Source organism: Cotesia glomerata, unplaced genomic scaffold (assembly GCF_020080835.1).
Source record: "Cotesia glomerata isolate CgM1 unplaced genomic scaffold, MPM_Cglom_v2.3 scaffold_44, whole genome shotgun sequence".
NCBI classification, from domain to species: Eukaryota; Metazoa; Arthropoda; class Insecta; order Hymenoptera; family Braconidae; genus Cotesia; species Cotesia glomerata.
This window is the reverse complement of record NW_025404061.1, coordinates 51,087-61,616: the sequence shown is the minus strand read 5'-3', so window position 1 is coordinate 61,616 and position 10,530 is coordinate 51,087. Positions and strand designations below refer to the sequence as shown.

The 10,530-nt window shown below is 32.8% G+C and overlaps 4 protein-coding genes across 4 annotated transcripts; 2 read left to right on the top strand and 2 right to left on the bottom strand.

Moving 5' to 3' along the window:
• Window positions 1–1,479, bottom strand: LOC123274578 (ATPase ASNA1 homolog; the record flags this gene model as incomplete). The annotated part of the gene is given in 5 exon segments (XM_044742262.1): window positions 1–195; window positions 265–415; window positions 490–592; window positions 673–881; window positions 1,005–1,479. Coding segments are annotated over 5 exon segments (783 nt in total), but the record flags the coding sequence as incomplete, so codon positions are not given.
• Window positions 1,480–2,274: 795 nt separating this feature from the next.
• LOC123274575 (meckelin) lies at window positions 2,275–6,255 on the top strand. The gene is made up of 12 exons (XM_044742259.1): window positions 2,275–2,577; window positions 2,653–2,814; window positions 2,885–3,183; window positions 3,254–3,451; window positions 3,518–3,930; window positions 4,003–4,168; window positions 4,244–4,528; window positions 4,600–5,076; window positions 5,149–5,411; window positions 5,475–5,655; window positions 5,740–5,950; window positions 6,020–6,255. Exons 1-12 carry the CDS (start codon window positions 2,397–2,399, stop codon window positions 6,241–6,243), a joined length of 3,060 nt encoding a protein of 1,019 aa, XP_044598194.1. The 5' UTR covers window positions 2,275–2,396; the 3' UTR covers window positions 6,244–6,255.
• Window positions 6,256–6,268: 13 nt separating this feature from the next.
• On the bottom strand, window positions 6,269–6,954 carry LOC123274577 (NADH dehydrogenase [ubiquinone] 1 beta subcomplex subunit 3). The gene is made up of 2 exons (XM_044742261.1): window positions 6,816–6,954; window positions 6,269–6,732 (listed from the first exon to the last, which is right to left on the bottom strand). The coding sequence occupies exon 2, from the start codon at window positions 6,726–6,728 to the stop codon at window positions 6,393–6,395; it is 336 nt and encodes a 111-aa protein (XP_044598196.1). The 5' UTR covers window positions 6,729–6,732; window positions 6,816–6,954; the 3' UTR covers window positions 6,269–6,392.
• A 159-nt stretch (window positions 6,955–7,113) lies between these two features.
• LOC123274576 (tuftelin-interacting protein 11) lies at window positions 7,114–9,938 on the top strand. The gene is made up of 3 exons (XM_044742260.1): window positions 7,114–7,333; window positions 7,463–9,582; window positions 9,662–9,938. The coding sequence occupies exons 1-3, from the start codon at window positions 7,261–7,263 to the stop codon at window positions 9,908–9,910; spliced, it is 2,442 nt and encodes an 813-aa protein (XP_044598195.1). The 5' UTR covers window positions 7,114–7,260; the 3' UTR covers window positions 9,911–9,938.
• The last annotated feature ends 592 nt before the right edge of the window (window positions 9,939–10,530 follow it).

Here is a 10,530-nt window from a genome sequence, read left to right as displayed (position 1 = left end):
GCATTTGGTTAATTCCTGGACAAGCCTCTCTGTTTCATAAAGTGATAGAAATTCAGCTATACAGACACAAACAAATGTCGTCTGATCAGGATCTTTAAACTGTTCATTCACTTGTCTAATCACTGCAAGCATTTCTTCCATTTTATTTGAAAAACTATCGACATTAAACTCTGACATTCCCAATAACGAACTTATCTGTAAGATTAGAATTTATGAATCTCTCTGACGAAAAAAATTAATTTTAAGTCGAAAAAAAATAATAACCTGTGATATGAAAGGACTTATTTTCATTTTCAAACGCATCAGTTTGCCTAATCCTTTTTCAACAACTTGTGGAAACGACAAAAGACGAAGTGTGTGACCAGTAGGCGCTGTATCAAAAACAACCACTGAAAAATTCATTCCTTTTACGAGTCTGTAAACAAAGTAAATGACTTAATATCATTTTTATCAATCATACATGAAATTAAAATAAAAAATATTAATTACTTCATAACTTCAGCATAACTCATCGCTTCATCAATACCAGGGAATGCACCTACGATTTCTTGCATAACACTACGACTTAATCGCATCGCTTCACTACCCATTACTGTAATCAGTTGATAAAATAAATTTATTGTTTTTTATTTAATAACTAGAAGTGTCCAGATATATAAAATGAACACAAACCATTTTCATTTTCAAAGTACTCTTCTGGTAATTCCGTCATTCCAACATTGGGATCTATCTCCATAGCAAATAAATTGTCGAAGCCTTTAACTTTTGTAGGAACTTTGCTGAATTTCTGATCGAAAGCATCGGAAATGTTGTGAGCTGGATCGGTTGAGATAATTAACACATTTTCACGTACTTTTGACAATTGTACAGCCAGAGAACAGCTAAAAAATATGTTATCGTAATTATGTATTAATTATATAGAACTATTTTATCATTGTGTTAAAGTTAATAATTAAATTAACTATTATGAATAAATTTGAAGATTAATGAAAATATGTAAATACCTGCATGTGGTTTTACCAACACCTCCTTTTCCACCAACAAATATCCACCGTAAGGATCTTTGCTCGATGACATTGCGAACTGATGCTTCAAGTTGCTCAATCTCGATGCTATTATTCGCATTCATTTTATTTTTAATTTTTTTTTTTTTTTATTATTTTAACAATTATTATTATCTTCAAAAATTATGAACATTTAATAAATAACAGTTAATATATCATGACAGCTTTATGTTTATTGCTTTTATGTTTCGTGTTGACGAGGTATTTCACGTTTAACGAGTTGTAATTGTAATTGGTTTAATTTGTTGCTAGTTATTATTATGCAGCCCACGTTTGCATGAATATTTAAAACTCTATTCATTTATGAGGTATAATAAAGGTGATTTTTTATCAAGTCACACACATATACACGTCAAAATTTAAGATACATGAAGATGTCTAGGTTAGAATTGTCTGGAAACTGTCGACTCAAAATCAAGGCGGCACATCGAATGATTAAATTTTTAAATATGACTAACAACTAGCGACACGTGTGAAAAATTCAAACTAATTTTAAGCACTATCAGCATGTATCGCGCGAGTATTAAAAACTGAGTAAAAATTTTTTAGAAAAAAAAAAATTACTTTTCAGACAAATCTCAATTTTATAATATATTATAAGATTTAGATTATTAAATTATGAAGATCATCTCATTTTTTTTATCTTCAAAACACTGATTCACTTACGGAAAAAAATTATAGACCTCTATTGGTATTTAAAATCAAAAACAATTGTGATACTGAATTTAACAGACATGAAATAACTTTTCAGATTTTTATAACAATTAAATTATGACGAAAAAATTTAACAAGTAATTCCACATGTAGAAATTTTAATCAATTATGAGTACGAAATTGAAAAAATATTTTTTTTTTCAACAATTGATTTGTTATAAAAATTTCAAGAATAGTTAGATGTCTGCTAGTTTCAGTATCATGGAAAATTTTCATTTTATAAATTGATATACTTCAATAATAAGCAAAAAAAAGTTAAAATTTTTATATGTGCTTAACTAAAGTGTTTTTGGAAATTTTTTTTTCATAAAAAGTGTAAATAAAAATTAAAAGTAAACTTCACGTATTGAAATTAAAATGAATGAGATTAAAGAGAGTCAGATTCTATCAAATTTTAGCTTAAAAAGAATTTTTTAATTTATAAAAATATAAATCAATAAATAACAATTACATCATTCAAATAAAGTTTGTTACTGCAACGTATCCTTAATTTTCTCAGAACTTTTCCGCAGTAATTGGTTGCTAGGATACGTATCCACCTTATATGACAACAAACAAACACACACAGTGCATATTATTTATTGTTTTCTCCAACACTCACTTTCATACTGCCAAACAATGGACGAGTACTTAACATGTTTTTTTATACTTTTATACTTAATTAATTATGTTATGAGTGACTCTGATGATTTTATATTTGAATATTCGAATCCCCAAGAGTGTAGCCGCAATGAACTGTTTATCCCTCACAATTTTACGTGTCAAAAATGTCCCAGTAATTTGATATCGTCTGAAAATCGTAAGAATTTTTTTATTATTAAAATTTTTAATAATATAAATATTCCGATATAATGGAATTTTTTATACTTAATAGATTTAGAGTGTATTTGTGAAAAAAATGGTAAGCAAATTACTTCAGAAGATGGTACTGTGTCCTGTGAAAGGTGCCAATATTCGACAATTCTTACTTCTGATGAAACCGACTGCATCTCTTGTCAAAATAACACTTGTCACTGTTCTAGCAATCAAATTAAAAGTAATTTTGATTTATATACAATCTTACAATCTCAAACAATGTTTTTTTACTAATAAGAATTAATTTTTAGTTGAACGGCATCACAATGGAACATTACTCGACACTTTAATGTGTCTTCCATGCCCGGAAAATTCGTTTCTTTCAAGCGATAACAGTAAGTGTCTTCCTTGTTCAATAATATTTACAAAAAATTATGAAAAAATATTTTCTTTAACAATTTTGCACGAGAGAATTTTAAAATACTGCCTGCAAAATAATTTAACGGCGTGGATTAATATTAAAGAAAGTTATTTAATTAAATACCAAAGACAAGTGATTGACAGCTATTACTTGAGGACTGAGTTACCTGTAGCTCATCAATTATGTCAAGTAAGTTATATTCAAACTTGCTTATCTGATTTTATAGAATACGATAATTAATTTTTTATCATTATTTCAGAAAAAAAATAATGATGCTTGCGAACATCTTTCTAATATTTGTCTTCTTACTCTTCAATTTGACAGTTTTCCCTGTAAATTGTTTTTCGACAAAAATTTAACTAATTCTACAAGACTTTTTTATCCTAAAAATGAAAATAACAAAATTTTGAACCGTAAAAGTATACCATTAACTTTTACTTTACTACGCAACCATACCGTAAGTGTTTCTATTGTTTTTAATATTTTATTTTAAAGTCAAGTTTAAATATTTAAAAATTTTTAGTTTAGTAAAATGAACTTTGCTGCATCAACGTTTTCACTTAATGGCCAATTCAAGTCAACAAGTCAGTGGAATCCTTCATGTTCTTTCTTCGAAAATATTCGCTTCGGTATTAATGCCATTAAGGAATGTAAAATAAATGCAAAAGAGTTGCTAAACTCGAATATCGAAATCTTGACTCCTTATTTAACGTACTACGATACTGAAGCTAAAAAAAAATATTTGTATGAATTAGCGGTTTTAATAAAAAATATACAATCTAATGTAAACAACGACATATCTCAGTGGCAATTATCGAGAAAATTTTTTACTGTAGACAGTGTAACTGGCTTTGCAGTTACTAGTTCAGGAAATTCAACTTTTTTACGAGCACCCGAACCTTCTGCGATACGTTACCTTAAATCAATGACTGTGCAGTAAGTTTATTTGTATCATGAATTTATAATATTTTATAAATTATAAAATACTTTAATTTTAATTAACTACAGGGTTAAAATGCAAGGAAGAAATGTACCAGGGAAGATATTTCCTCCTTTGATTATCATCGAATACGGAGAGGCGACTCATCAAGATGTGATTCAAAATACCGAGCTGACTGTTGAATATAAAATTAGTTTTACTTTAGCTGAAAAAGAATTTAAAGGAGCTATTGAAGTATTAAATTTTATTTTTAACTTTAAAATTAATTTTATAACTTTTGATAAAATACTGGTAAAAAATTTTTTTCAGATTGCAATTGGAATTTTTTCGAGTTTAGCATTAATCCACGCTGGCCTAAAAACCTGGAGATATTGTAAAAAAAATTGTTATTCATTAATCAATGTATCGACGTTACTTTTATTTTTTATTAATTTATTTGAAGCGATAGGGAATGCTTTATTATTTGTATCGACAGCTTCGTGTATTTATTATTTTATTTTCTATAAAGGACAAACAGTATTACATATTTTACTTCCGGATGATTATTTTGAATTGATTATTAAGATATCAACAGTTGTTGCGTTTGGTGGAAAAGTAAGTCAATTAGAATTAACTAGTTTGAATTAAGAATTATTATCAACTATTGGTGACAATTTTTGTTTCAGGTAATCGGGGTATTATATTTAATATACCGTCATAGAAATGTAAACATTTTTTTTGTTGATTGGGAACAATCACGACGTGTTTTATCCCCAGCTAGTTACGACTCTCCACATACGTCATTAAGGAAATCTTACAGAAAAAAATTTTACAATGAGCATTCTCAAACGATATCCGAACTTGTTGAATCGCGCACTAAAAATTCATCGAAGTCAAGTTTAAATAATACTAATAATAATATTAATAATTCCAATGCCAGTTCTCCAAGTCAGCAATCAATAAATCATAGTAATTCGTCAGAAGAATCGTCAGAAGGCAATAAAATCCTTCTAAAAGAAAACGATACTGAAAATATCTCAAATGACAAATGGTTAGTGAGTGTATGGAGAATTTACTTCGTTATTAGTCAATGGTTGCGCATTAAAACTAAAAGAAAAACCAGCGTGTCTTTTCAAATATTTTCAACAATTTTTATACTTGAGGTCTGAAAAATTAATTGTACATCGTTTAAATATGAAAATTGAATTATTTTAATAAATAATTTATTTTTCCAGGTGATTGGACTGAAGATGTTGGGTCTAGCAGTACCAGACATGACTATGACTGAAAATAAACTTGTGGACGATAATTTTACATTGCAGTATGCTGTAGGAGTAATAATATATGTTGTTGTTTATTTATTTCAATTAATGTTAGTGAATTTGTATGAAAAATACGTTAAGAATAGTTTGCAGGGGTTTGTTGATTTGTGTTCGGTCGCTAATATCAGTTTGTTGATTTTTACTGATGATTATTATGGATATTACATCCATGGCAGGTAACAATTTCTAATATAAATATTAATAACCATGAGATTGACATTTTTTTTTTGTTAATTGAGATCTGTCCATGGATTTGCTGACACAGATCTGATGAGTCTAATAAGCGATTTACAGAGAGAAGAAAATAATTTATGTGCTCACAGAGGCCTCATACCTGGCACGACTGAACAGACTTTTGTTGTTTGTATTTCTAGAAAATTTAGAGTTTTTTATAATGCTTTATTGGGATCAATTAATTCGGTAAATTAATTATTTGAAAGCTTGAACTATATAAATCAATACTTATAAATATAGTAATGAAATTTTTTGTAAATTTTATTTTAGAATGCAAGAAATTTTTCACGACGTCACTTTTCAAAATTATCTATGTGGAATGAACGTTGTAAAACGCATTTGAAATTACGTAAATTTCTATGTGGTTTCTTGGAGCATTGTTATGTTAATATTAATTACATTGTCAAAGAAAGATGCTTTTTAGAAAAATTATGTGATATTGAACTAGTAGACACTACTGACAAGACTGTTTTTTATATAGGTGAGTAACAATGAAATTAACTATTAAATTGATTGAATAAATAATCAATAACTCTCATCATTGTTCCAGATAATAACTATTCTTTTGATACAATCATTTTCCACGGCAACGAGTGGGTATTGGCAACATTTGAACTGTCAACATTTTTATTTACCCTGGTCCTGGGGCATAATTACATTCTATCGGCAATTTTTACAATATTTTTATCCCAATTACTGACGCTACTTGCTAAATTCAATCAAAGCGAAAGTATTTCACGTAAGACTCTGATCGACGAACGGTTTCTCATGTAGAAAAGCAATAAATAAAAGTACGTTATTGAAATGTTACAACCATTTATCGATTTATTTTAACATTTACATACCTATCAACTACACCACCATCAACAATACAGTTGAATCACTTTTTATTTAAATATTTTACTTTATACACGTTTGACAGCTCAGTGGTGAGCTTCACCGTGACCTTCTTCGTGTGCATGATGGTGTGCGTGCCAGTCGATACCGAAAGCTTTTTCAATACCAAGAGTGGCGATGAACATACCAACTCCTAATGGAACTCCACAAAACACCAACGATCCCAATCGAGTCATCTTGGTACCGTATTTTTTATCGAACCTCCAGTTGTAATTCCGGATCCAAGGATCTTTCAGGCCATGTTTAGCTAGACGCTGCTGAAATCTAATCAGTTCTGGATGTGAGATGGTGTCATACTCGCTAGCATTTGGAATTCTGTACGGGTCTGGTGGAGGACCATGATGATGTCCATGTCCGCCCATGTCTCTGAATTAAAAAATACATTATTGATATAAACAGATAAATATAATTAGTACATGACAATATAATTGGAATAACTGTAAATTCACCTGATGATAATTACTCCGATATTTGAATAAGTTTAATTAGTATATTATAATTGTTTTTATTTACTACTAACCACAATATTTAAATTATAAATAAAAAAATTACATAATTTGGAACAGTTTTTATTTCAATAGAAACAGCTGATTGACCACGAGTATTTTTATCATGAGATGAGTATTCGCAAGAAAAAAAGTTTAGTTGCAAAGTGAACCGAAAGATGTCACAGAAACTTAATTCGTAACGCAAGAAATTTTAAAGTTTATCTATATCTATATCTAGCCTCCGTGACGGTCAGTCTTCGCAAATATAACCTATCACCAACATTAATTTTAAAATGTCTGTTGACGTTCTTCAAGTTTTAATAAATTAATCAATATTAATTTTAAAACGTTTGTTGATGTTCTTCAAGTTTAAATAAATTAATTGTTTTGTCACAAATAAATAAAAATGTCTGATGATGAAAATGAATTTCACTCCAATCGGCCCAGGAGAAAATTTACAAAGGAGCAACAAATGCTTGGTATGTAATTCTATTTATTTATTATTTATTACTTACAAAAATATAAGTATTACTGACAAAAAAAAATTATTTATTAAAAGTGTATTTATAATTTTCAATGACATAAATTAATAAATCATATAATTTTAGGAATGTGGGCAGATGACAGTGAAGAAGAGGAAGCCCCATCAAGAGATCCTCCAAGAGGATTTAATAAAGGACCTAAGAATTACACAGCCCCGGTTAGTTTCGTAGCTGGAGGAATCCAACAAGCGGGAAAGTCCAAAGATAAAGACAAAAAAAAGGAGAAAGACAAGAATGATGACGAAGATGACGAGGATCAGGATGTGTCAAACACGTCCAGTGATTCCGAGAAAGAAGAAGCACCCTCGAGGCCATCATTTTCTATGAATGCCGAAGCAGTAGGTGGAATCGCCGGGCTCAGGAAGAAACGTGCTCCAGTTAATCCCTCACTGATGAGAATTGGAGTTGGAAACTGGGAAGTGCACACCAAGGGGATTGGAGCGAAGCTGCTGCTCCAAATGGGCTTCGAGCCCGGTAAAGGTTTGGGAAAATCCCTCCAGGGTATAAGCGCTCCCGTGGAAGCTCAAGTAAGACGTGGACGTGGTGCGATTGGTGCCTACGGTCCTGAGAAGCTCGCCAAGGTTCCGCAGGAAAAAAAAGACGAGGATGTTGAGAAGACCAAGGAGTTCAAAGCCAAGCTGTCGCAGTGGCGCAAGACTGATGGAGTCACGAAGAAGAAGACCAAGTACTCGTACAAAAGCGTCGATCAAGTTCTCGAGGATGGGAAGCTCAGGCCGAATGTCAAGACTTCCACCAGTGACATGAGTCGTGTCAAAGTCATCGACATGACGGGTCCAGAACAGAGGGTACTCAGCGGGTACCATGCCATAGCCGGTCAACACCGGCCTGATGATTCTGCTGCTGAATTTGACAAAAAATCTCTGACTAATTTCGCACTTCCAGAACTCCAGCATAATTTGAACTTGATCGTCGACATGTGTGAGCAAAATATAATCCAAAATGACAGAAAAACTCGGTATCTAAGCGACAGAGTGGTGGCTCTCGAAGCCGAGCAGAAGAACATGGAGAATGTTATCGAGCAACATGATCAGCTGATCAATACTCTTGACACCGTCGTGAAAATTATTGACAATTTGATGATCAATAACAATGATATGAGTCTCGATGAGACTGCTGAAGCTTTCAGAAAACTACAGGACCAGTATTATAATGACTACAAGACGTACGAGCTCGGGGAGCTGGCCAGCAGTCTCGTCACTCCGAAACTAGCAAGCTCGATGGCGAGGTGGAATCCTCTGGCGGAACCAATGCATCACCTCGACTCGGTAAGGCAGTGGAAAGACATCCTGAGCATCGGAAACAACCTGATAGAAGCCAGAACATCAACCACGCCGTATGATCAGCTGATTTGGAACGCCTGGATGCCTCCAGTTCGCAGAGCTATTGAGCAGTGGGCTTGTCGACAGCCAGACCCGTTGATTGAGCTCTTCGAGAACTGGATGCCCTTCATCCCCAAGTTCATCATGGACGGCTTGGCGATGACAGTCCTGCAGAAACTTACTGCTGAGGTGACTGAGTGGGATCCAAGGACTGACACAGTCCCCATTCACATGTGGATCCACCCATGGCTGCCCTTGTTGGGAGATAACATGAATACTGAGATTTACCCGACAATCAGACGAAAACTCGGCTCTGCGCTGGGAAGCTGGCATCCGTCAGACAGAACCGCGAGACTCATGTTGGAGCCTTGGTCTCAGGTCTTTCCCAAAGGTGATATGGAGGCTTTCCTCATCAAAAACATCATGCCAAAACTGGAAATCACAATGTCTGAGTTTATTATTAATCCACTCTCCCAGCATCTGGACAACTGGAACTGGGTCTACGACTGGGTGGGCTTGCTGCCAGTTCATACGATGGCTGGACTGCTGAACAAGTGTTTCTTTCCCAAATGGCTTCACGTTTTGGCAGCTTGGCTCAATCATTCGCCTAATTACGACCAGATCACCCAGTGGTACCTCGGCTGGAAGAAGATGCTCAATGACAAGCTTCTGGCCGAGCCTGTTATCAAGGACAACTTCAAGAAAGCCCTGGATATGATGAATCGTGCTGTTTCTAATACTCAGGGACTTCAGCCAGGCTCTGCTGAGTATGTTTCCTACCTGATGAGTCTTGAAAGGACCCAGCCAGCTCCTCAGATTCCGGCTTCAGCTCAACCCCGAATTGATGTAAGTTTTACTACTTTTATCTTTATGAATTAATTTTTATTATTATTTATTTTAATTTTTAATTTTATTATTTCAACAGAGACTCGCAGAAGCTGTACGGACTGCCTCGCAAATTCCTCAAGGCTTCAAGGATCTTGTGCAGAAAAGATGCGCTGAACGAGATATTGTCTTTATGCCTTTGGCGAATCGATATCGCGAGGCTAAGCAAGTATATAAAGTTGGAAATGTCCAGGCTTACATTGACGGTAATGTCCTTTTCGTTAACCAGAAGGCGTCTAATTGGATACCAACTTCCCTCAATGCCTTGTTGGACATGGCCGAGTTGTGAATTATTGTAAATAATCAAGTGATTTAAATTTAGGATTTATTTATAAATAAAACAAGGAAGGTAGTTAATATTGATAAAATGTAAAGTTAGAGATTAAATAATAAAAATAAAATTTATGTAAAATACGAATACTTTATTTTTCGACTATGCATTTCGAATTATGATATGAACAACGAACATTTAAGATTAACATTAAAAATTTAAATTATTATTAAATAAAAAAAAAAAGAGAAAAAATGTAATGACTGATTCCAGACTTGATATAATGATGAGAGTTGGTTTTGATAAGGAATCATATGAAGATTTTAATGAGCTTGAGGTATATCAATGATTCTATTGCAATCCACAAGTATTAATAAAGTTATTTTTTCCACTTGTGTTAATAAAGTTAAGAAAAAATTTACGCACAGGTAATATTAATCATATTTTAGAATTTTAGAGTAAGGTAAAAGCCCCAGTAGCTGCTCATGTACGAGTACATGCTCACTCCATGTATTTGTACATCTATATTTGTGAATATAGACATGAGACATACAAATACATGCGGAGTGAGCATTTACTGGTATATACATGAGCGACTACTGGGGCTCTTACCTTACAGAGTGTACTCGATAAGTTAT

Excerpts from the sequence above, each read along its gene's own strand:
- LOC123274577 (XM_044742261.1), bottom strand. The coding sequence starts at position 6,728 with ATGGGCGGACATGGACATCATCATGGTCCTCCACCAGACCCGTACAGA.
- LOC123274575 (XM_044742259.1), top strand. The coding sequence starts at position 2,397 with ATGGACGAGTACTTAACATGTTTTTTTATACTTTTATACTTAATTAAT. Across the intron at positions 3,931-4,002 it reads CTTAAATCAATGACTGTGCA|GGTTAAAATGCAAGGAAGAA; the intron begins GTAAGTTTATTT and ends AATTAACTACAG. Across the intron at positions 4,529-4,599 it reads TTGTTGCGTTTGGTGGAAAA|GTAATCGGGGTATTATATTT; the intron begins GTAAGTCAATTA and ends TTTTTGTTTCAG.
- LOC123274576 (XM_044742260.1), top strand. The coding sequence starts at position 7,261 with ATGTCTGATGATGAAAATGAATTTCACTCCAATCGGCCCAGGAGAAAA. Across the intron at positions 7,334-7,462 it reads AAAGGAGCAACAAATGCTTG|GAATGTGGGCAGATGACAGT; the intron begins GTATGTAATTCT and ends ATATAATTTTAG. Across the intron at positions 9,583-9,661 it reads CAGCTCAACCCCGAATTGAT|AGACTCGCAGAAGCTGTACG; the intron begins GTAAGTTTTACT and ends TTATTTCAACAG.